This window comes from Diprion similis, chromosome 8 (genome assembly GCF_021155765.1).
Source record: "Diprion similis isolate iyDipSimi1 chromosome 8, iyDipSimi1.1, whole genome shotgun sequence".
Classification (NCBI taxonomy): Eukaryota; Metazoa; Arthropoda; class Insecta; order Hymenoptera; family Diprionidae; genus Diprion; species Diprion similis.
Genome location: NC_060112.1, coordinates 22,826,077 through 22,852,541, shown reverse-complemented (window position 1 = coordinate 22,852,541; position 26,465 = coordinate 22,826,077). Strand labels below are relative to the sequence as shown.

At 36.9% G+C, this 26,465-nt stretch overlaps 2 protein-coding genes across 5 annotated transcripts in view; one reads left to right on the top strand and one right to left on the bottom strand.

Moving 5' to 3' along the window:
- Positions 1-87: 87 nt before the first annotated feature.
- On the bottom strand, positions 88-2,806 carry LOC124410087 (tRNA-dihydrouridine(47) synthase [NAD(P)(+)]-like). Its single transcript, XM_046888215.1, has 5 exons — positions 2,685-2,806; positions 1,098-2,448; positions 492-859; positions 245-373; positions 88-160 (listed from the first exon to the last, which is right to left on the bottom strand). The coding sequence occupies exons 1-5, from the start codon at positions 2,774-2,776 to the stop codon at positions 91-93; spliced, it is 2,010 nt and encodes a 669-aa protein (XP_046744171.1). The 5' UTR covers positions 2,777-2,806; the 3' UTR covers positions 88-90.
- A 1,873-nt stretch (positions 2,807-4,679) lies between these two features.
- LOC124409843 (solute carrier family 2, facilitated glucose transporter member 1-like) overlaps positions 4,680-26,465 on the top strand; it is a 32,806-nt gene continuing 11,020 nt past the window's right edge. The window contains exons 1-4 of one of the 4 annotated variants that reach the window (XM_046887742.1): positions 14,242-14,378; positions 17,994-18,016; positions 18,128-18,187; positions 18,537-18,563. In XM_046887742.1, coding sequence (XP_046743698.1) covers positions 18,002-18,016; positions 18,128-18,187; positions 18,537-18,563 — 102 coding nt within the window. In that variant the 5' untranslated portion in view covers positions 14,242-14,378; positions 17,994-18,001. Of the gene's footprint in view, positions 4,888-6,365; positions 6,564-14,241; positions 14,379-17,990; positions 18,017-18,127; positions 18,188-18,536; positions 18,564-24,877; positions 25,383-26,465 lie in introns of those variants that run through there. The other 3 variants (XM_046887743.1, XM_046887741.1, XM_046887745.1) reach the window with 3 other exon arrangements.

Sequence of the window (26,465 nt, the reverse complement as noted above, 5' to 3'; positions counted from 1 at the left end):
CTATGCAATGTACACAGTTTTTAGCGCTTGAAGTTATTTACAAAATGCTACCTGTGATTTGTAATTCCTTATTCCTTTTTTTCTTAAATCCTACCAGGAGTTTGCTTTATGCTTTGGCAGGAAGTGGAAACCTTCGGGTACTTTTCCGAGAAGCATTTCTCTGCAAAATAAACGCAGGAAAAAATGTGAAACGAGATCATCGGACTAATTTAGAAATAATTTTAAACATGTTCTAACAGCTTACGATATTTTTATCCAGTCCGCACAATTCGAGCTGGCCATAAGCGTTTCCATGTCATCACGACCCCGATAAAATGGCGGTCTTTCGTTTATCTTCTGTGGTGGTCGCTCTAATATTCCCACAGGTATGTACCTAGTGAATGGACATAACATGTAACCAATCGATAAGAATTCATTTTCTGTTAGATCACATCGTAGGTAAAAATCAACGTTTTTCCCTCAAAAAATCGTCTAATCTACAAAATTTTTACCTGTGCAGAAACGACATCCACTCAAGTAGAAACCGTCTGGTTGTTTCCACGCCTCTTGTGTCTGAGCCCCAATGTTCAAGTCCATACTTGGCATACTTCTTAACAATTTCAAATCTCTCGGTGCTTGGTACATCCAGCAGTTTTTGTTCCTTGAACTCTCTGAATATCCACGGTTTAATCAGAGCACCACGCCCGACAGTAACACCCTGTAAAGAGGGGTAATTTTCCTTTGCATTTTTGTAATCTTCAAATGATAATATATCCCCGTTGCCATATATTGGAATTGGTTTCGCTGCCTGAGCGCACCTTTCTATGTATTGCCAGTCTGCCATCTTTGTGTACCTCTGCTCTCTCGATCTGCCATGTACCTGCCGATTTATATTTGTCTTTACATAACAAGGGTAAACTAACTTAGTTAACGATGAACGTCAGTAAATTTGTTTCTTGTTCAAATCATTTTTAAATCACAGATTCAGGTTTTGAAGTTAAATATGTTGAAACCTGGAAATTTGAGCAAACAATAAGAAATTGTGGAACTTGGTAAAGTCTGATTTAGAGAAATTAAGTTTTAGCAATTTTTTTTTGTCAACATTAATAAAATCTCACCGTTATCATCGAAGCTCCCCAGTCGCGGAACATTGGAGTTAAATTATGTGCAATAGGTTTATCCATGTAAACTCCCATCCTGGTTTTAACGGTCAAAGGAATCCGCATGAGTTGGCTGATAGACTTGATTGTTATTTCCAGTACATTCAGTTTGTTAAGCATTCCACTCCCTCCGCCTTGTCTGTATATGAGATCTATCGGACATCCCAGGTTCAGGTCAATGAAATCGACCTCAGCCTCGCTCTCCAGGAGTTGGGCACACCTGGTAAGAACTCCGGGATTGTTGCCGCATATTTGTGCACCAAATATATCCTCAGTTTCGTGCCTTTTAACCAATGCCCACTCTTCAGTGGCACCTTTCAATATTTTCGGAGCCAGTGCCATCTCTCCGCAGGTAAAATCAGCCCCGTATTCTTTGCAAATTCTACGAAAAGGCAAATTACCGACTGTTGTCAACGGGCTTAATAAAATCTTATCTTTCCAGTCGATTCTTCGCCTTTCTGAAGGTAGTTGCTTTATTATGTCGTAATCAGATAATGGGCCGATCTTTGGGTCCACTTTCATTGAATTTCCAGAGCCTTTAACAGAGACATTAATCGTTTCACCTTCGACGCCATTACTGGAAGCTTCCAGATTCGTTTCGTGTTCTACTTTTTCATGTGAATTATTTTCATTTAATTTCAATTCAACATTTTCGTCAGTCTTTGCGATAATCTCAGCTGAATTAGATTTTGCAGTTTTTTTCTCCACAGGAATTGTAGCATTCTTCTTCTTCTTAGCCGCGTCATTGGCCTTGATGATTTTCTCCGCTATTGAAAAATTATACTTATGCTTTCTGAGTTTATTCTGCAAGTCCTTAGGCAGTTGATTTTTAGTAGACAGTGGTTTTTTTTTGTACTCTTCAAACTTTGATTCATCAATTATGTTGAGTCCCGTTTCAGTTAAATGCACAGTACCCATTCTGCAAGCCGTGCCTCTAGGGCATCGACCGATTGTATCAAAGAAGAAGCATCTCTCGGCAATGTCTTTCGGTTTAATCTTCATGTACTCCACCCGGTCATGCATAAACTGGCACCTTGTGTTATCACATTTCTTATCAGGCTCTCCAACCGCCTGGTCCACGACCCAAGGACATAGATTTTCTTCTCTAGGTGCTTTGTACGGTGGAGGCCTAGCCTTATTTTGCCCTCGAGGTTTCTCCTTCTTGTCATCTAACTTAATTTTTTTTTCCGTCGGCTCCTCAGCCAGTGTTTCATGCTCACCATCGCTTGTTTGTGACGCTGGTTGCTCCTTGTCGACATCAGTCAATGATTCTTCTGTCAAGACTTTTTTGTGATCATTGATAATAAACCTATGAATGAAAATACAAAAGTAAGATAAAATGGCGATTTTTGTTGGCATAATTTTTTTTAAATCTATAGTCAACTATCGAGTCCCAGTTTTGTCTTGTTTTGACATAGCGTGTTTATTATGCATTTTGAGGTTAGCACGCCACACTTTATTGTAGTTCAGTGCTACTTGAAAAATGTAACACATGACAAGATTTTAATTTGATGGGAAAATTATATTTTCCATTACTTGTCTTACTCTGGTTTAATGGGGCATACTCCTTTTAATTTCTCTTCTTTAATATCCAATGAAACTTCGGCAAATTTTTCGATCGGGTCAGCCATTCTCATGCAGACTTGCTAGTATGTATAGAGTTCAGTGGTCAAAGCGAACCACGCATAACGGCTGCGGAAGACGCTGTTAAGATGTTGCCGTCGCACGCGCGTCAGGCGTAAATTTGGATACCACAAACCTAAACACAGGAAAGTTTTTGGATCGTATTACCGACCGACTGCTGAGTCGAGCCAGCCCAAACATTTATAAAAAATAAATGTGAAACGAAAGAAAGACGCAAAATTATTCGTCCATCAAAATGTCAATTTATTTTTAGACTTGGAATTCAGACTGATAATAATGTTACCCACGATGATCCGTACGTATGCCTGCGACATGTATAAAATTAGCGGAGACCTTTGCATCAATGCATTTGATCTGGATAGTTTGCTTGATGGCAGTAGATGTCACTAATAACTACTTCAATCCTACCCATCTATTTGTGTTACGCGGGTTTAATCATTGAATGTAATCGTCAATCGATAACCAATTCAATCAGTGATCAGAATACACGCTGCTATGACGAATGCGATATTCGTGAAGAATTCGTGTCGAGTTATGTTTTTGTCACACGTCATTGCACAGATTCCAAAACTTGTATTTTAAGTTATTTACGGTCTCATATGTTAAGAACGGCGTGACAGAATGTATGCTTTGATTGCTATAATTTTAGAAGATAGTGAGATTGCCGAACTAGGTAAGTGTTATTCGGAGACGCACTACTAATAATTCTGGAGTATTGAACTCAATTAGCCACGTGCAATCACCTCGGAGAAAATTGCACTATGATTTGGAATAAAATGACCATTTCAATGACAAAACTGAAACTGTCGGAGAAGTATATATCACAACATATTGCTGAAATAGATATACGAATAGAGGTGCCGGCTAAAACTCGGGACTGATCACGCGCTACTTCATCCCGACGTGAAAGAACATCTTCACTACTGACGCAACCCAACACATTCGCGAAAATATTATACGCACACGCATTATACATTGTCTGTGTGCAGATGATCTTTATTTACGGCCACGACGCCTACCGTCAAATGAAAAATTGCAAATGAAGAAATAACAAAAAATCACGCGCTACCGTTCAGCTCTCTACAAATTGTCCAAACAATTTTTCTGCATGCGATGCAATAAAATTAATCACTGATTTGTCAAATTGCATACACATCTGCACCTATTCTTTCCGTCTGTCTAAAAAATCAGATTCTTTGATAAAATTTCACGACTTCCCTTTTATCGATGTGCACTGTTATTACTTATTTCAAATTTCCCGCGCGACCTACGATTCGCTAGTGACGAATGACGTCATGTCGATAACGTCAATTTCATGATTACGTGGGATATCGTTGCAATTTCAGAAGGAATAGATACCTAATGTGGAATATCGGAAGCAGGTCCATATCGTGATACATTATTCCCGGAGGTTATTTAATAAATTAAACATCGTGAGCCTTTGACGGATACATATTTCTACAAACCGAATAACTTATGATGAAAGTTATGGATATTATTATATATTATTTGCTATTTCGGCGATTTTTTGATTGCTTTAAGGCGAAATATGAATGGCAGTATACATAAATCTGTTTAAAATACGGTCCATCGTGTAGTATGTGAAAATTTCATTCTCTCGCCGAAATAGCTATATCTGTCGTGAAACCGTAATAGTTCTGCGGTCCGACGTCGAGGCGAGGCGAGAGGGTGAAAAAGAAGTTGAAACTGTTCTTAGCTCGACACCTCGGTAACGGTGCACGGAGGCTCGCCTGACGACGACGCCCTGTGTTAAATTTAAGTTGAATTAAAATTAGCAAACTGACGTCGATTTCACGTCGACGTAGGCTCGTCGCCGTCGCCGTCGCGACGAGGCGAAACGAAACTAAACGAAATGCGTCCTCTAGCTCAGTCTCAAGAACGTATCTCGTCGAGACGGTGCTTCGGTTGTTCTTTTTCCTATTGGCATTTCGAATTCGAGAAAAAATCGGTGGTGGTATTTCAAAGATTCAAACAGCATACTTTACCCTAAAAAATCTTGCAGCACCGATTTATATTCGCGAATCGATTTCCCTGCATCGAGCCAACTTCCAAATAATTTTAAATAATCGGATAAAACCGTCAGGTAAATTATTGTCGTTGTTATTGTTTTCATCGTCTTTGTCATTGTGGTTTTTTTTTTTTTATTTCTACATTATCCAACCGATTGAATTAAGCTATACGATAACTGAATCGCCGATTCAAATTTATTAACCTCTGGATGGCAGGCAACGCAGGAAAATCGAGACGTCAAGGGTCTGTTCAATTACGTACCTACGCGTAATTAATCGATAAAGACAGAAACCATTGAAAATCATTCGAATCTATTCTACTCTCTCTTTAATGGTCGGTTATTTTATTCTGAATTCAATGATTTGTGAATCTCCGCTGGAGAAATTAGATTTTACTGTAAATACGAGTTTGAAATAATTTTACTTGGACTTAGAAGAAAGCTTACAGTGCTAAAAAATTGGCGATGTCTATAAAAGTCAACTCTATTTGGTGTAATACAGTCAAAATAATACCCATGGTTGTTTGTTTTGACACCAAATATATAGCTGTGTGCTTTTGCATAATATATTCGATGTTCCATTTGACAGCGTACGGAGTTGGATCTTTTCACCGCAATGCATTTTTTTTTTTTTTTTTTTTTGGTTTACAGGAAAACAACAGATTCAGGTCACTTTAAAAATTCATTCATTAATTCTAATAATAAAGTATATGACGCATGACTGTGCGAACACTCAACATAATTCACTTAGGAGGCGAGTTATGTATGCAACAGGTATATGCTACAAAGTTGACTTGATATTTATTGGTAAATATTAGACGTGGGAGAAAAAATTTTCTTGCCAAATTCTCCAAGCAAACAACTTTGTTCATGGCAATGTTCCATCTCGCGAATAGAACCGTGTGATAGATAGGATATTACGAGCCCCTGCATATAGTGCCATTTATTGCTCTTCGATCCGAATTGATGACGGCTAATCAATTTTATCTATTCCGATCATTCTGTGCAGCTTCTATTGTTCGTTAACCATAACACCTTCGGTAATCCTCATACCACGTGCGGCTCGAAGGATGAAATAATAAACGCATATTATCTCTCGTTGTTGTATCGATATCTGCATACATGTATAAGTGTACACAACAATTGTGCGCGCTATTTAGTATGTTGTTGACGGGATGAAATCACCGTCGGGTTCGGTTATTCGAGAGAATTTAACTCGATATGCGAAATCCGGAGCACGGACAACTTGGCCGCATTTTTTCCCACCGGAAATCGCAAATCGAAGAGCAATCACTCGTCAACCATGATGATGAGGAAAATCAACTCAGCTGTCTCGATACGCTTTCGTCTCGTTCGCTCATTGATTTTGAACATCACAGTCACTAGGTTGTATCCTTGATCAGATGCCAAATATTTGACAGGGAAAGCCTGCGGACTCTCTCGCTTCAACTAAAGATCTAATTTTACTGACATCAGCTTTACGTTAGCAGAAAAAAATTCAGTCGATCCATCTTGGCAAAAAATGAAATATCGTCTTTCCAATTATGTTAAAGGCTCTGGTGATGGAGCAGGACGACGACGTTTTCGGGGAGGGTTTTATCGCTGAATCCCATCCTTTGAGGCCGACGCATCTTTCGGTACCCGCCGGTGGTATGAACAATTCAAGAGCTCCAAGTATCAGCAGCAGCGTAAGCGACTTGGACGTTCCTATCTACACGAGGGAAACCACCGTTCCCGTTTCAGCGAGAGGGGTAAGCAGACTGAAGCATTAAACACATTGTCCAGCAATAATACAGTCGCAGTTTACTTCTTAACCTGCAGGTTTGAAGTTAAAAATAACGGAAAAATAACTCGGTGAATTGAGTCGACCTACAAAGATAAGCGAACTGAAGATCATATTGATTCCATTGTTTTTAAACAGTGTCGCGTCGGTAGTTTCAATAGTCTCCGTCGGTATGATATCTGAAACGTGAAGTGGGGTTGATCATTCACAACAGTCCAGTCCAAACACTACTTTCTCTACCTTATTCGCACGCTTTGAATATCATGGAGTTGTTGCAGCTTCCGCGAAAAAGTCGAAAGAACATAACCCGAGTTTTGGGCGATACCGACCGAAGCCGCAGTCGAAATTATACCGACAGGGAGAAACAAATTGCCGCCTTTTTTCCGGCCAACGAGTGGATTGAATGCATACATGTATGTGCCAGAAATGAAAAATATGAATCCTTTTGAACGAATCCGGTGGGATAAACGAACGATTCCGCGGTAATTCGTAAGGTTTATATTATAAGGTGGTATATAGACATACACTTTGCGTATAGATGTTTATTAATCGTTTTTAGAAGCCTAGATTTTGCACGTAGGTATAGGCATACTGCATGTATGCTATTTGGCGCGCAAAGATATAAATATGAACGGCGCTAAAGCAACGAGAGGAAAACTGGGACTAAATAACTACGCGTGTCAGACATCTGCGTGCAGTGAAGCACGTCGTTACCTCCCTTTGCGCATGAAAGAAGCGCAGGAGTTTTAAAAACCTCCGTTTCTCCGTTTCTCCTTCTCTTTCCTGGACCCTCATCATCTCAATGTTTCTATACTCAACTTTCTCCGCGTGAAGCCAGCGTCAATTCATGAGAAAAGGATCCCTGGAGTCCTTAACGTGTCACGGGTCACGTATCCCATTGCCAGACCCTTCGAAGGGCAAGACCTAATTGCAGATACGTCATTCGGTCTTCCGATCGATGCTCCTGCTTCCATGCTCACAGCGCGGCCTGCAGAATTTCTTCCTTTGCTTACACGACGATATCATTGTATCATATGCGATGTGCTGCTGACGTTTTGCGATATTTATATATACTTACTATTTTTGAAATCTTATGGGGTTTCGTCTGAGAACACGAACGAAAGGAAATCATTTTCATATTATAGTCACAAATTATGATATATGCAATAGCATGAAAATTTGTATATATCATAAATTTTTTGGCAAAACAAACAACTTGAATCGACGGTTTTTTGTTCCTTTTTTTTTGTTTTTTTTTTCTTTCTTTTGAAACTTACGTTTTATTGCGCAACGACTTAGGATATATACACTCGACCTTTGCGCATTCTTTTCTAGATTCCGCAACACTGCGCTTCAGACACGCAGCGTTCTTCATTCGGTCGAGAAGAGATACAAGAAAAAATTGCTGATGGATAGCAAATACCGTAAATCATGCCAGAAACGATTCTCAATTTGTACCTTTGTCTTATCAGGAATTTGCGGATTGTATTGAAGGATTGTTTTCCTCGTGTATCTATTTACACCTCCAGCTGCTGCAGTTGTCGTTTATTATCGCCGATACTACCTTGAAAATCCTAACAGAGAGTGATTGGAATGTGAATTCCTTTACCAACGGTATAATTTCTCGAGGTCATTCCATATTCGTTAATCGGTGCTAATTACGAGCTGCAGTGGCTGCATGCCTGTAAAGTACATTTGTTTGACCAATTAAGTTATTGAATGCGAGTAAAATTTCAAACTCCGTTCATCACCCACAGCGAGTGTGAATTGATAGAGAAACTGAAATACAACCAATAAATCAGCGTCTATATCCAATTTATACTGGAATTACTTGGAGTACCGTGATATATGTATATCAACATTGCAACTCGAGGTGCGTTTCAACTTCTCGTTTACCGTACGAAAGAACCAAAGTCTAACGTCTAATGACTAACGCCATCAGGTGTACAAGTTTCTCGAAGATTTATTTCCAGACGGCGTATATCCAAGCCTATGCCTTTCGAAAATTTATTTTTAACCCCAGTAAGATCAGCTATCCCTCCGCTAATGCGAAACGTTCTTGTAATACATCAGATACCTGTTCTCGACTCTCGTCGCGAGCAATATGACATAACGCCGAAGGAGAACTGCTAGGCTGCTGGTTTGTGGCCCTGATTATACACACCGAGCTCAATTTGGCTAATCGATTTTTGAACACCAGTTTCGTGGGAGGGCGTGGCTAATTATCGCAACGACGAAAAGTAGGCTAAAAAAGAAACAATGGCTGTTTGGAAACACGCGCGATGCATGTACAAATTTATCACATTGCTCTTTTATCGTAATTTAATTAAGTTACACTCTCGGCTGCAGCGGGTACAATGTTATAGAGCATGATATTATTAACCTATGACATATTTACTTAAGCGGCGAATGCGTATATGTCAACAAGTTTCGTGAACATAAATTAGAGTCCCTCGGAGAGGCTGCAGAGGTTAATTAGATTTAAGTTACAGTATAGTTATACGTTGGTTTCACAGAGGAGCGAACTGCATTGACGATCCATATGTCGCATGATATTATATTGGCATATTATAGGTGGAGATGAAACTGTTACATAACATATACTCTAATGTCAATCTGAGGTTGAACTGCAACGCAATTGCTCCGTGTTTTTCGTCTTTCGTGGTTTACTTGAAATAATAACGAATAACATTTTGGTCGGGTAAGTTATCTCCAGATGTCAGACACTTCGATTACAGGACAAGAAGGGTACGTGTCTGTGAAATTTGTCAAATTTTCCGTATACGCTTGATTTTTGATGCAGGATATCCAGCAGCTTCAACTTTTGTCGGGCCTTCGAAAAGTTACTATCAATATATAATAAATTAAATACTACCTTATGAGCCTGAAAATAAGGTTTTCAACGTCTAACTATATGTATAAATATGAATATGCATGTACCAGATTACCTTTATTGCTATACCTACACGTGAGTTCGACACAGATATTATAATATCTGCAGTTTTGTACTCACGATTCTCGTATTATCGTCCGTCGACTTTATCAGTTTCCGTAGTTAATATTAAAATTTAACGATCTTGAAACAAATACTGTCACTTTACTACCAGACCAAGTCGTATTATATTTTATACCTTGCATGCGTGTATAAACTCTACATTTTTTTCCATTACGGCATATAAACTGTCTAAAAATACGTTACGTGAACGCTTATGCAACGTGTCGATGAAGTCTCGCCGTATTCTCAATTTATTGTTGCAGAAAATAAAGGATTTTTTAAAAATAAAAAACTAATTAATCAATAAGAGAGAAGATTATAAAGTAAAAACAAGACGTACGTATATCGTACCATAATTGTATGCAACTCGCGAAAAACCTTCTATTCGTTCTTGTATTAAATTTCTATTCTATTATCAGACCGTAGTTGAAAATATTTTTGACCTAATTCACACCGTCGTATTTTTATTACTTTTCATCATGTTTGGTGATATAAAGAAAGTATTGGCTTTAGTCAAAAACCAATTGTTCTAATTTCAACGAATCTTTACGTTTTCAAGCCTCAGAATCCGATAAACAGATTTTCAGAAAAATGTCGGTCTGTCCAACAAACTCCCACAATCATTTCAAAAACGGGTCGATGAAAAAATTTAAAACCTACATGAATTTACAACCAAATCACGTTCCGTTTTCCAAACAAACGATTATATTTTTTTCCAGTTTACAAATGTATTTTTTTTTTTAATTATAAATTCTTTCATTTTACAGAAATATTTTTTGTCCAATTTCTCTTTTAGAACTATTTCATATTGCTGTCAAGTCCTATCAGTTTCAGATTTTGCATTCTACCGTTTTCAAGATAATCGCTGGAAGTTTGTCGGACAGACCGACAAACTCTTTCCTTTTCATGGTACTGAAAAGTATCGCGCAAAAACGCTTTTTTCCGGCTAGTCTTTTCTCTTTCTCTTTCTCGCTCGAAATTCCAACCATCGGAATCTGACACATACATGCAGTTGCACCATATGGGACCACAACGACGAAAGGTTGCACAGCTGGTTGAAAGCGAGTCTCGTCGTCTCGAGCTCAGGTCCTCGGCTGACGCAATCCGCGTTGGGTATATCGACTGGCAGCGTCCAACGTCTGGCCCTCCGATTGGCTAGAAACGTGGGTGTGCCTGGAGGCCTGTTGGCGCTCGGAGTGACGTCACGACTGTTGCATCGAACCGAGCCAGCGATCCCGGACTCTCGAATTTATTCAAAGCTTGCCCCGCGGTGTTGCCGAGGTTCAGAACTGGTTTTCTCTCTTCTATGCCTTCGTTCACTTTCATCGGAACCGTTACAGCGTATAAATAAATAAAATTTTCGATTAAAACTGGACTTTAGATAATATATGATCAATTCGAGACGAATTATCAGCAACTTCTGCGGTTGGTTTCATTTGTTCCAGAAACTTTTTCTCTTACTTTCGATTTTACTTTTTGACCTATTTGTGTATTCATAATGCGAGTTGAGTTTTCACTTGCAATGGTTTCGAAGAACGTTCCCCGAATGATTGATTAAGTGACTAGTATTAACGATAAGTTACAATGTCACCCGTATGTACGAAGAACGACTTTTCTTGGAATCGAGTACATAGGCGCCGGCGTGCCGCATGAATCGTTCCACGTTGTGATCAAGCTGCGTCTGAAATAATTTCCATAAGTTGTGCAAAAATGAAAACTATTTCACTGTCAGGTATAATAATAGTGTTGTAATCCGAATGAAAAGTAGTTAGGCTAAGGTCCGATGGACAAGTTAGACACACATGTATGTTTAAGAAACGTTCTCTATAAATAACAAACCTTCCATAAGTCCCGCCAAAAGTCTGCCATTCAGTAATAAATCTTATTCACTATAATATGAACTCGTGTGGAACTTTATTTGAGCCAGACGGGCGAATAGCCATTTAGACGATACCACGATAGATACCTAATAACTATATGATCTAAACCCAGTTTACGGGTGCAGAAGGCAAACCAGAAACTACATCTACATATACAATCTGGCAAAGTGAAGACTTGTGTATGAGAAAAAAAGGGGGATTGGTCAGAGACTTGGAGGCTCGTCCTCTGTCGCAAGGCGAAGGACGAAGGACGAAGGGTCCTTGGAGCATCTGTCGGTACTGCGCCGCGGCTGACGCAACTTTTCTGCGTCGTGGGTTATTCGCTTATTCATTCTGCACGTGTGTAGGTACCTACAATACCCACACGTGCGGTTTAAAGTATTAGTCACGTTTTTCAAGCCACCCAGTCCATTCGAGTTGGTCTGAGTTTGTAGGATAAAAACCTCAACCGGATTTTCAGTGTATGTACATATTATACCGTCAGTCATTCTTGCAAAGACGCGTATATTATAAGCAGTATATCGAATTGATTAGACTTAGAGGTAAATACACCGAGTTGAACTTCCTGAAATTTTTTGTCCTATCAGTGCAAAAAATAGTTCACTGGACCAAAAATTTCAGTGTTAATACATAGAGCAGCATGAAACGTATTTTTACCGGAATAACAAAGGTTTTCTAAGCCTGGCCTAAGCGGGCTTCGAACGTATGAAGTACGTGAACCCATTAGTAAAATTAAACTTGCAAAATTCTAGCTGTTGTAATAAATTAGTCACACGATTTCCTTGTTCAACGAAATACTTTTTTCCGTATACAACTCAGAAGATGGAAAACTCCGATGAGAATACACTGAATAAAAATCATTCCGCGTATCGACGTGCATACAACCATGTAGCGTATAAATACTGTAAAGAAATGATTCAGGCTGAATGACTCGCATCGAAATGTTGTATAATTGAAGGATAAATTTACACTAATCAAAATCTGTGAAACCGTTGATCTACCTATACGATTGCGTCATTTTGGGCAACTTGTAAGCCTGCGACGCAACGCGTGACTGCGAATGTTTTGTACCTAATTACATCAGTCGAATCCTGCAACGGATTTCGGGCTAACGGTAGGTATATACATGCATATAAATAGGTAGGTCTGTGATATCATAGAGGTTGGATGATCGGTTCGTGCTGCGGGGCGCGTTTTGCTTAGTTCCGTCCGTGACTCGAGTCACGTGTCCCTTTTCCCGTAAAACCCTGGCATGCACGCGTCTGTCACAACGTACGTCATTTCCGAATATAATACATTGCCTTCCATTAAATTTCATTGGAGTTAGGTTTTTACAATTTACTTTAAATTTAATTATATTTTCCTTCTTCTTAGAATTAAAATTATGCGTTATACGTACAGTAATATTCATAATTGCCTTGACCTTTCGTCTAACTTGTTTTTGGTTCGAAAGAAAATGCGAGTTCGATTCTATACGAATTTTGTGACAATGACCGACTGTATGCAGCCGATCGAGCCGATCTAAGAGAATTGGAATCATTGTCACATAATTTGTATATAGATGTTGAACTCACATTTTGTTTCGAACCGAAAACAAGTTAGACGAAAGGTTAAAGCAATAATGAATATTACTGTACATTAGGGTGTTCGTTACTTACCAAATTGATTATTTTTCTTGCGACGCCTCGTAAATTTTTACTCTATATCCTGATACAAAATATCAGAACAATATAACTCCTTAATATTCATATTAATTAAACCTTACCTCAAAGACAAAGAATAACTTTTGAAGGAGTGAATTAATCGAAAAATTATAGAAAATCTTTTTTGTAGAGCATTCAATTTCCTATAAGAATATGTCTTTCTTATTGCTGTATATAAAAATGTTGGAGAAAAAAAAAAAAAAAAAAAAAAAAAAAATTATAAAAAGTGGCAAATTCCCATGTAATTTAAATGGAAAATGTATTGTCTTTGGGGCAAGGTTTAACATGAATATCAAGAACTTATATTGCTCTGATATTTTGTTTCAGGCTATAAACTAAAAATTTACGTGGTGTCGCAAAAAAAATAATCAACTTGCTAAATAACGGACACCTTACTGTACATACCTATAAGCCGTATTACATGCGTAAGTGCAACGGGCATAAAAAATTAAACGCCGGGCGCATAAACCTCTACACTTATAAAATTTATGGCATATATTATATTCTACGGGTGCTGTCCAGGTATACCTGTATACACATACTATATACATAGGACGTTCGAATATCCCGGTGGAGGTCAGGTCGAGGACGAGGCGGGCGCTATCGACGCACGGCCATTCTATATACGTGAGGGTCGGTGTCTCTTAGATATAATCCGACTTCCAGAAGACTCGGATGCGTGTTTCTATAGCAGAGATCGAGCATCCCCCCTGGAATAGGAATCTCACGATTAGATATATATATATATAATTTTCGCGTAGTAATGAAACCCGTGATGCAATTTACGGGGAAGCTTGCGGTGCGTCGTTATATCGCATAAAATATCGCTATACTGTAAAAACAAAGAGCGATAAATATGTACAAAGAAATTGTGAAATAAAATAATATTTCCGTCTCTGTCATATATTGATTCCTTTTTGAAAATAACAAATTTCTCTGCCTTTGACTTGACTATAATGACGGGAATCGCGACGGTTTTCGCGTCTGCGCTTTGCGCGCGAAAAGAGGGCTCGCCGCCGCCCCCGTTCCGGGGGCGGGGGTGGCGGGTGTCGGGTTTTACCAGACAGAGGGGAACGGCGCATAACTCGCATCGCCACGAATCGAGCTGGTCGTTTCGCTTCACCCTGAGCACATTTCGCGAAATACGCGAACGAAAACCGAATTATACCTGATTGCACTCTATTCAACGACTTGTCTAGCTGCAGGTCAGTTTTCTTCCCCCGAAAAGCTGCGACATGCTGCAGTAGTTAGCTTTTTTCGTCACACATTCATTACACTTTCGTTGCACGCGAATAAACATTTTTCTTTTTTATTTTTCAACTTTTTTTACGGTACAGATGAAGTTCTGTGCTACAGATTATTTCTCTTATATATGCCTATATTGAATGTGTAATATGCCTTAATATGTTTTTTTAATTTGCTGCCTGACGCACAATAAAGGGATTGCTAATTATCACGTGCAGAATCGATAATAAGTCGCGGAAACCGACGCGCGATTTTCCTTCATCGATCCTTGACCTTCGGTGTTCTTGAAAACCCCGCGAGTCTTGCTGGAAAGATAAAAGTGAGAAAATACAGTCCCACCTTCTACGAATAATTGTAAGATAATAATAATAAAAAAAAAGAACTACAACAACGTAATTCGCAACACCGACGCAACGATTGTCGAAGAAAATAATAAAAGAACGAAATAATAAAATAACTCATTGGACGTGTTTCGTTTTTTTTTTGTTTTTGCATTTTGTTCTCCTCACACTACATTTTCGCAAAATTTTAAAGAACACAGTAATGCGTAAAGTTTGCAGAACTTACCAACTTGTTTTCATACTCGAAATGAATGAATAATATTTGCATACCGCGATGAAAATATTTTTTAATATTAACGTAAGAGTGTTTCTTTTTTTTTTTGCTTTTTCTGTGGTGTCTAACATCTATAGTTATATGTTACATGAAAGCGATTACGGGAATTCGACAAATTCGCAAATACATACATATAACCGTGCAATCTGGCAGAATCTAACGACCGATATAATTACAGGTACGATATACATATATCATATATCGCACACAAAATAAGTTAAAAAATGCGATAAGATCTGTGAAATATTTATTTACTATCTAATCGACTTACTCCAACGATTTCATGGACAGATTTACAAACCGCGATCTGCACTTGACGATTAGGATAGAAATCGAATTAGGATTGTCCTTTAAAAGTGATTAAAAAAATTAATAAATAATTTTAAAAAAATTAAACAAACTTACGACATATATTTTATACATATGTGTAACGTGTTCGCGCAAACGAAGAGTGGTAAACAATCCGATGGCTGGATTGCACATTGTTGATTTATTGGACTTCGGGATGAGTGAAATGTCTGATTAGCATTGCTCCGATAATTATACGATTGTTGTACGTAAACCTTGAATCATCATATTCGTATCCTATATATACCTGCTACGAGACATTGGAAACCCATCAATCATTCGGTGCGCTGATAGTGAGAGAAAAATTTACTACACGGTATAAATAAATCCATCCCCGCAGATATGAAACCCACGTCATCGCCACATTTTCACTAAATAATTATATGCAATTGTACATATAGTTTAAAAAATAGACGCGGATTAGCTGCGGATTAGATAATTATATTTTTCTTTTTCTTCTTTTTGTACAAATGGCAATGTATTATGTGTTATTTTGACAATGAAAGTGTAAATATTATCAAATTTTTTTTTAACAACCGTAGCAACATGTTTCTGCCTTTAAGTTCTGATCGGAAAACTGCCGCTTATCATTAACTCGTGACGAAAGTATGTACATATATATATCATACAGATGCGAAGATAAAATCGTTGCCTGTAGTGATTGCAATAACAATTAAACTTGGCTCTGATTGTGGCGAATGTTTCGGGTTTATCGGATCGAAAATCGTTCATTGAAATCTGTAGAGTTCTGCCTCGTATCTATATATCTTACATTGGGTAAATAAAATTACGTGCTTTATAATCTTCCATAGTGATTATAATATTGATTGAAAACAATCAGATTATATCATATAGTTTTGTGTAACTAAATGAAAATTCAAAAATTTTCTTTACAGCTTATTATTTATCCATGAGAAAAAATCATTAACTTTATACACTTGAATATATTTCTCGTTCACAGCTTACGGTTACAAGTACCAGTGTATGGTTGAATTAATGATATAAATGTCGAGATTAATCGATCAAAACTGAGCTGGCGTCTCGACTTCTTTTAAAATCGAGGTCTTAATAACAATAATACGAATTAAATACCTACCGTCTCTAAATTCATTGCTGCAGCATAGATCATCCGACTCGAAGGCTGCTAATTGACTTGTACAAAAGCAATTAGTATTTAACCATTTAATTATCGTTGTATGTTGTATCTTTGCAGATACCTAACGTAGCAATATATAAGACTGCAGCCGTTACCGTTACATATATATACACATATGTATATATCACATAAATTTATCGAATGTAATGGAATCGGTCACACATTTGTTCGTGTGAAAAATCTTCCAAGAAATAACATTATTACATAAACATGCGTTAGCGCAAAATTAAATGGTGTTTAAAAAAAAATTGCTAAGCTCAAATCGCGTTGAATCGTCTCTCTTGGAATGCATTATACATAAATCCATAATAACAGTGGCGCAGTTTGACCTCTGGTTACCCTTGACGAGTTCACACCCACTTGTACCAACGAGTATAGAAAGCAAACCGGTACATCTGCGTTAAATCTAATTATACCTTATATATACATACATATATATATATATATATATATATATATAACTGTGCGTCGCGTGGCCTGCAAACTATTTCACTATTTATTACTATTTCCTAATTTTTTTAATTTCAAGAATATATAATATGTGTGTAGTATATAGTAAATCCGACCGGTTAATCGTTCCTCAATCACATATGAATTTACTGCTGCAGCCTGTTTCCACATTTTTTGTTTGCATGGCGTAATGGCACTTGCCGTTTGATAAATCGGTATAAAATTGAGTAGAGAAAATAAAAGAAAAACAGTGAAGACGGAACGACTCACGTATTTTATTCATTAATTGTTCAAGTTCATTCATCAATTTTAGGCGGGAATTTATACATATATATATGAATATAAAAAAACACGCGAGAGACAATATTGAACCTACTAGACGTAAATTACGTTAGAATGACATTTGCTATAGAATATGAGCATTTTCAAATGACGTTTGGATCGCCGGAAGACTGACGACAAGATGTTACAATTATCGACGCTTTTGAATCGAAATAAAAAATAAAAGCCTCTGAGCTTTTAATCGATCGATCTATTTTTACCTGCACAAGTTATTTACCGATATATTATAATTGCGCTAAACGTATAGTATATCGACGTATCTTACACGTATGTACATATTCTTCGTTTGCGAATACGTCTCAGACTCGTCGATAATGAATGTAAATTTTGTCACGAGTCTGCGATGTGTGTATATATATATATATATATATATATATATATATATATATATATATATATATATATATATAATATATTATATTCGCACTCATATGTCAGAAAATTCTCCATTAAAACGAATGAAGATATTATGTAATTATCATCATTTACTACCTGCACGCGATTGTATAATATTTATCACACGATATGAGATGCGGTTATTTTCCTACGATATATGATATTATATACATATTTTATCACACACGCAATCAAGTGTAAGTCAACTGATGATTATTTTTATACTAAAGAAAAAAAAAAAAAAAATTTCTTTTCCATTTTCAAGCAGCTCTAAATATGGAGGAGGAAAAGGTAAAGAATAATAAATCTGCCGAGATGATATATCATGTATATCTAAGTTTAAAAAAAAAAAAAAAGAAACATTTGACTAACAGTTTTTTTCTTTATGTATAACATTGTCAGTCAAAAAACGTAATCGAGGAACAACCGTCGACTCCAACTGCCTTGAATCCGACAACGAAGGTAAAAAAAAATCCTTGCTCAAACGTTTGCAAAACGTTTACCTATAAAGAGAAAAAAAAAAGAAAAGAAAAATTTTTAAAAAACTCCTGAAACGTAGAAGAAAAAAAAATATATTATTTAAGAGAGCTAATTTTAATATTTATACAGTTAGCTGTTTTATTTTTATTTTGTTAATCAAATTTGAGGGATTTGCGTCAAACTATTGAATACTATAATAATCTGTATACTTGCATATCAGAAATTTTTCTATTACATATAAGCATGTGCCGCAACTTTTGCATGCATATAATAATATATAAATTTGCAGCAGTCTAATGAATAAAACGTGTTGTTTTCTTTTTATTCAAAGCAATACAGAGCTGGAGAAAAGGATTGGGTGAGTACAAGGTAGACGGAATTATTATTAGTATGATTTTGATAATTTTTTTATACGTGAAAATTTATACATCTTATTGTTAGAAGCAACCAGCTATGAGATCTTATACTGTTCAAATGGTAGGTTCAATTGAACCAGCTGTGTGCAGCGTAACGCGAATTATACGCGTGCGGAAATTGCTACGACTAATATACTCGCGCATACGAGCATAGGTACCTACCCATACTTGATTCGTACGGTGATCTCTCCATGTGTATACGACAATGACGAAATTGCTGGTAGGACATCGCCACTTATCTAATAGAATGATATACTCGCCCTATAATCGCGGACAAACAAGTCGAACAACATACGCTGCACGACATATATTCCACTTGATTAATTGAAATTTACTGACCGAAAGTCTGGTAACATTTGGCCATTTCCGGTCTACAAGCCGGAAACAATGTTAATACATATATGTACATTAGGGTGGCGCAAAAAAACAGACTATTTTTTTTTTTTTTTTTTCGAGTCCGTGTGACAAAATGTTAGTTTTTGATGTTTTAAGAGCCCACTCCAAAGGACAGGTAAAAAAAAATTTTTTTAAGGGGTCGCTTCACATTTTTTAAAACGTCAGAAATCATAAAAAATCGATTTTTTTTTTCTCGCTACGGTTTAAATTTATAGACAAAGAAAAATAGGTTTCTGAAAGTTTCAGTTCAAAATTTGAATTTTGAAAGGTCGCTCATAATTTTTTTTCAATTTTTTGGTGCATTTCTTTAGATCTTTTCGAGCGACCTTTTAGTATTCATATTAAAATTTCATAATTTTTTTTTCTTTTATTTAGTAAGAAAAAATCGATAACAATACACCACGACATGAATTAAAAATCAAACAAAATGCTGAAAATATGATTTTTTTAATTTAATTTTTTGACGATTTTTGACATTTTTTTAAATTTGGAGCGACCTCTTAAAATTTTTTTTTTGAGCTGTCCTTTGGAGTGGGCTCTTAAATCATCAAAAACTAACATTTTGTCACACGAGACTCAGAAAAAAAAAAAAAAAATAGTCGGTTTTTTTGCGCCACCCTAATGTACATGTTATAAGAATTTTTCAACCTCTAAGGAAGTGTCTGGAAATATTTTCGATCTTGTATTGTAAAGCAAATTCAGTCGAAAGAATGAGGGATCGGGTTTTGATTGATTTCGTTATTGTAAATCTTAATCTTGGTTGCGTTTGGTCTGGCAAATTGGTCAAGTTATTACAATTGCATCGCGTAAAATGCACGCATTAGCGTGTAATGTGCCGGCGTGATTTACTCCCATTATACCATAACTTATTGTTACAATTGAAACACCGCGAATGCAGCAACGACGTGCATACCGATGCAGCTGATCCACCACAGCTGATAAATCGACATCAAGATCTATACATAAATCGAAACTGTGTTCTTCATTTCTGTATAATTCTTAATTAGAGTACAGTCAATTCAACTTTTCATTATGCTATTCAATCATTATGTTCATTGTTCCAGAAATGTTCTTGCCGATTTGAAAATTTCCAACTTTATCGATCTAACAAATGTGATGCGTCTATTATATTCTTGCAAAAAAAAAATGGATTGTAATATTAAAACATAAACTATCCAAGTCAGCAATGACAAACAATTAGCGAATCACAATGCAGCAGGTTGCCTTTTAGCTCATAATGCATTGAAGGTATACACATATGGTTATGCAACCCTAATTACGTCACAATTCCTCTCCGCGTGAGGTTATGCAGAGGGATGCTGTAGATAGGTATACACATTGTTAACCTACGCAGTTCGTGCATCCGTTCAAATTAGTCATCCCCGCAAGAAAATTTGATTGAAATTATGCGCAGTTAAATTATTACAGTCGCCATTGGGTCCCGTGTATAATAAATTAAATTCGGCTGTAGAGCATTTTGTTCGTAGGTGGATTAAAATGGCATATATAGGTATATATAGGACACGTGGTATTTTTTTCTATTTCAAACATGATTAAATTGTGGACACTGCAGGCCAGAGTCCTATCATATCAATGAAATTGAGAAACGCAGAGTTTTTATCGCGCTTTGGAAATATTTATGTTTAAGGTCAGGAGCAGGGTTTTGAAAAAATGTACGTGATGCGTAAAAATGCGTGCAGCGGGAATGCAGGATTGCAGATAACTGCAGTAGGACAAAAGTCAAAGAACATCGTAAGTCGGTCTTGTACGTTGAGCAGGAGTGGTTGAACTTTGAAATACAGGTCGCGATTATTGCCCTGTATAATAATTTCCATACATTATGTGCTTGTTACGCTAAATGACGATGCGCTCAACTAACGCTCGGTAAACAATCTTATCGCGCATTTTGTGTAAACTTGACATTAGTGTGTCAGTTTCACGGAAAACGCATGTTTTTGTAACCTCTATCTTGAGCAAATCTCAGCAGAAAAAGACACTGCAAGAAACCAATGTTTTCGGATTTTTCAAGCATGCAGAGATAGACTCGCATCGATTTTTATCCAATTCAGTTTTTCCAAATTTCTTACGCGCTGATAATCAAGGATCAATACTTCGATAATATCGATTCTGATCAACAATTAAAATGCAATATTGTATTGACCGTCGAATGAAAAAAAAACTAAAAAAAAAAAAAAAAACAGTCCGTTTCAGTGAATTTCTATACAGTGGTATGAAATAACTTTTCGTCTCTTTCGTTGAAAAATTGAAAGCAACGAAGTAAAAGAAAACTGCGTAAAAATCAACGTTGTCGCAATTTCGATTAGAAAATTTGTGTTTCGCATGTCTCGCCGACTGCCAGAGATACAATATCTGCTTGGCAACAACGAGAGACTCTTTGCAGGCTGATTATCGTAGCGTCTATCCATCGATACTCTGAAAACAACCTCGAGGGCGTAAAACTGGACTTTATGGAGCTCGTATTACCTCCGTATAAGAACTATAATACACGCGATATTATTTACTCAGCAATAATAATTATTCTTGCAAACTGTGTGGATAAAGTATATTTTGTATGGAGACTGTAGTTAGTGACTGCGAATAACTTTTATATGCGGCTGAAACGATTGATACTGAATGCGTGGTAATCGCGAGGGAAAAAATAACTCCTCATGGATAACTGGATGGAATTAATTAAATAATGCATTTCGTTGCAACTCGCTCGTGTAATATATCCGAGTATAACCTTGCACGCGGTCCAGATTTTTATAAAATTATGTGAAACACGTCGCCATGTTTTGTCCTTTCACTATAGTTCGTTTAAATATTTGTTAATCCATTCCCACGATTGTTTCGCCTAAATTATTCATTCTGCAAATATACTTACGTGCATATTACATAGATATGTATGCAAACAATATACGTAAGTATTATACAATTTCAACCCGTCAATCCACGCAGACTAAATTCTCTAAGCCAGTCATTCGTCACAGAAATGTCCATCGTATTTTTAAACCGCAGGTACGTTCGACCTTCGCCGTGCTTTTCAAACTCGAAACAATGTTCAAAAATATTTAAGAAGGAAGAATTGCTTTGGTGATCTAGATACTTGAGACTCGCAGTGAGATATTATCGAAATTTAAGTGTGCGAATGAAAAATTCCATCAGTATCGTCGGATAGAATATAGAAAAATAATTGACACGTATTTTTTCTTTTTTCAATTCACACATTTTTACACATTTCTCACATTGTAGTATATCTATATCTAAGCACGTTGTGACGTCACGCGTCAATTTCAAACTGTTATATCTTTGTTAGGGAATATTGAATTGAAAAAAGAAAAAATATGTGTCAATTATTTTTCGACATACTATCCGACGATACTAATGGAATTTTTCACTTGCACACCTAATTCAACCCCGAGCTGAGACTTGTATTTTATAAACTTCCATCTTGATCTTCCATAAGCCATGATTAATGGGACGGAATAACCCGCAGCACATTTTTGAGTTCTGAGTTGAGATAATTTTCATCTCATTACACGCCTTTAAAATACTTGAAACGAATATTCACTTGGCATTTCGCGCAATATGTATAATATGCGATTATAAATTTATATTCAGTCACCATGCATCAGCAGCAGCAAACACATGAGATAATTGACAGGGGTCACCCAATGATCCGTTTGCTACATTATCAGTATTTTAAAGCTCTCGTAAGTTCTGTGGAATGATTCGTTTTCTCCCCTACATGCAACTGTGATCGCATAATGAGTGTTTGCCGGAGTCCCAATGATATTGTTTTCAGTTTGAATTGTCTCCCGACGTTTACAACTCTTTAAAACTGAAACCTCCACCGAATTTTGTCTTTCCCTTCATCTTCACTCGCACATGCACGAAAATTATCACAATCACGGATAGCAAAGTTCACGGATATAATAAACGTATCTTATTTTTTTTCTATTTCACATTTTGTTTTAACGTTCGAATAGAACCAGCCGCGGTTTTACATTTTTTAGCAAAGAGCTTGCAAGATATTGTTTAAAAGAAATTGACAACCCGTTATACCGAGAAACGTTCCGTCTGACCTCTGGCTTTCATCACTTGCAACGTTTATGAAGTTGAATAATAATTCAATAGCTATATGTAATATGTGTATAACGTATATGATGTACATGTATAACAGCAAATACTCTGAAGCAAAATTAGACTTTGTGTTCAGTATAAGATTTTGCCAGTCATTACGATTATCGCTTATTATATTCCCTTTTTTCATCTATAAATTATAATAGACAAATTGCTTATAGTGTGCAAAAACATTAAACTACACCGCAAGATTTTCATAAGAATTATGTACATATACATATACGCATATATGCCTGTGTATGTAAGAATAATTACGCAGCGTGATGTAATGCCGTACAAATATACCATACGTCAGTATTTTTTTTGGGTTTTCAACAGGTTCGCAAGTAAAACTTTCCTGAATTTTTTTTTGTTTTTTTTTTTTTGGTTTTTTATCGAGTGTACGGTAAATGCGTGAAAGTGACGAAATTCGAATACGTGTCCCTCCGAAGTACAAATTAATGGAAGATAACGGATAAACATCGCTTTCGGAATGACATTATTATCGTCCGAAGGTCTAGTTTTTAAGGAGAAGAGAAAAACAAAAACAAAAAAAAAAAATAAAAAAATAAATAAAAATAAAATGATAAATCTTACGCAAGTGATATTAGCTGTAACCCAAATTAACTGTGCATGGCGTAACGTAAACAGTGGGTGGTGCTGTTCGAGTCTCGCCGTGTTTCTCGAACGATAACCCCGTGGCAACCCGTGGACAACAGGCAAGAATCTCATGACGCCGTTTAGGTAATATGTGATAACCGGTAACGAAACGAGTCAGATTATAACGAGATTGTAAATTTTGTTTAAAAAAAAAATTGAGTAAGATATTGCGAGAATTTATCAAACTTTTTCGTACAATCTGGAATACCCTGAAAAACTGCAAACTCGATATTAAATAAAATTTTTATCTTAAACACGAGCATTTGAAACATTTGAATCGCGTTTAAACTAAATCCGACTGACTGATAAAATCGTCGCTGTGTTTTCAGGCGTGCGAAAAACTGATACGTAAATACATGTCCACATCGTGTATACATATGCAAAATACATATCGAACATTAGGTAGCTATTTTGAACTTTGCACCGCATGGTGCGATGCCCGGCCGGTGACTTACATGCACATACGTACGTAGGTACGTACATGCATATTTAATACCGTGATGGATTATAACGCATCCGTATAACGTCTGAATGATGATGACGATGATGACGATGATCGTTGGTGTATAAAATATACCCACAAGTCTCTCAATAATAAGTATAACAATTTATAACTCGTGGTAGAATAATATACGTATTACGTAATTCATATAATATAATATGTCGATTTCGTCTATACATGTTACACACATATGTGTTAATAATATGTAGCTACTGCACTATCTCTTAACAGACAAAATTTTTCGATTTATCATCAACCGATCAACAGCTTTGTAGGTATAACGATTATACTCATACCCACATCCAAAACGAAAATTTCGTTTATATTACTATATTTCGATGTATATTAGCGATATCTACGAGGAGGAAGTGTGTGTGTGTGCGCACGCTTTGTGCAAACACTTTGTAGGTACAACGAAAGGAGAGGAGGAGGGATTGCGGGAGAAGGAAGGGAGGGAGGGAGGGAGGGAGGGAGGGACCGAAGGTGGGGGGAAGATTCTCAGACCCCAAAGCGTATATGTGCGCTTTTTACGTACGATCAGGTATATACAAGTCTGCGCAGTCATGTGCACGGTCATAATTACACCGAGTAGCTACTGTGTTCAGTCTGTATCGGTATTATAGAGCTGGCCCGTTGATAACGTTGCTTTTTCTCCCCAACTGGAGTTTCAGTCGCACGCCTCATCAGGGGGTATATTATACGTACCGATCTGCAGACCGTCGATTCCCGCCAGTTGCAACGAATCTGTCGTCTGTTTTCACGCGTGTCGATCACACGCGATCCAGCAATACCCGGAAAAGGATCGATCAATTTTATCCCGGTATTAAGACCCTCGCGGATAATCGGCAATAATTGCTTTCGTAATTTTTAGTGCCAATGTGAAAAAGGTCCGCCCTTTTTATGTTCGATCGGTAGAATTGAGTGCGTGTGACAAAAGGAAAAGAACACGAAGATATTATATCGAAAAGCTGCAGACTCGACGATTATTTTCTCGTCAATCGTATTTTACCGATTCTGACTCTTTGAGAAGCTGCGCTAAGATTCGGACACTATTCAAACCATGACTATTGGAGGTCCGCAGGTAACGTCTCAAATTATAAGATCTTATTTCACGTTACATTTATATCATGTTGAGGTTGAAGTCAGTGATATTTATTCAACGGTTAACATTGAGCAAAGAACATCGTGACTATATATCAAACTTTTGAGTGACTTAGAGATCAGTTAAGTATTTGCAAAACAATATTCCGCTTCATTACTTAGTCTTTGTACGGTTTATCGCTCAAGTTCCAGAATAATGACTTATTTTTTCGTAACGATACGTCGACGCCCATTTCAACCACCTTTGAATCCATTTTTCAACCAATTCAAAACATAGCGCACGTTGTGTGTAGTATAAAGTACGGAAGGAAGCGACGTATGGAGGCTTCGCGTATAACAATCGCACGCTAAATTTTCAAATCAGAACTAACTTGTAACGGAGCATTGACCGGCGTAGGAAATTCGAGGAATGGTGCGTATAATACAATAATTTACTGTCGTCCACATGAGTGCAGAATTATCTCTGGCAGACAGAGCGTGGGCTAAAGTGCAGAGCAGAGCAGAGCCCAGAACGAATCTCGTTTCACATTTTATACTACGAGTACATATCAATTCGCCTGCGTGGGCGTTCTCTTGGTCATATTTCCTTCTAAGTTTATTAAGCGACTGATAATATTATTGTTATTATTTATCATTTTTTTTCCCTCTTACATCCATTTTCTTTGTCAACTTGTGGTTTACTTTTTCTTCAAACTTAGCAAGTGTATACCTTATGACTCCTATAATAATGTATAGGCATACATTAGTGTTATACGTATATCTAAATGTTTGCGATGCGTGTGCGGGCCAACTGTACCTCTTGCTTATTATAAAAGCGCTCGGTTATTGTATATCAGCGAGGTCATTCTGCATATAACTATATTGTACTATATACAACACATCAAATTCTATGCAGACTGAAAGTTTCGAAAATTCATTACTCGTCTAATCGTAAATAAGAATCATAACGATGGTGATGACAATGATGATTATCGTTATTGTCGCTTTTTCAATCCCGTATCCACGGAAACAATTATTTTTGATACATCATAAATGTGGCGAGATGAAGAAAAAAAACTTTGAA

Bases quoted from the DNA above. Each gene is read 5' to 3' on its own strand.
- LOC124410087 (XM_046888215.1), bottom strand. From the start codon at position 2,776: ATGAGAATGGCTGACCCGATCGAAAAATTTGCCGAAGTTTCATTGGAT. The intron at 860-1,097 runs GTGAGATTTTAT...ATAAATCGGCAG, and splicing joins GGGGAGCTTCGATGATAACG to GTACATGGCAGATCGAGAGA. The intron at 374-491 runs GTAAAAATTTTG...TCCATTCACTAG, and splicing joins TGGATGTCGTTTCTGCACAG to GTACATACCTGTGGGAATAT.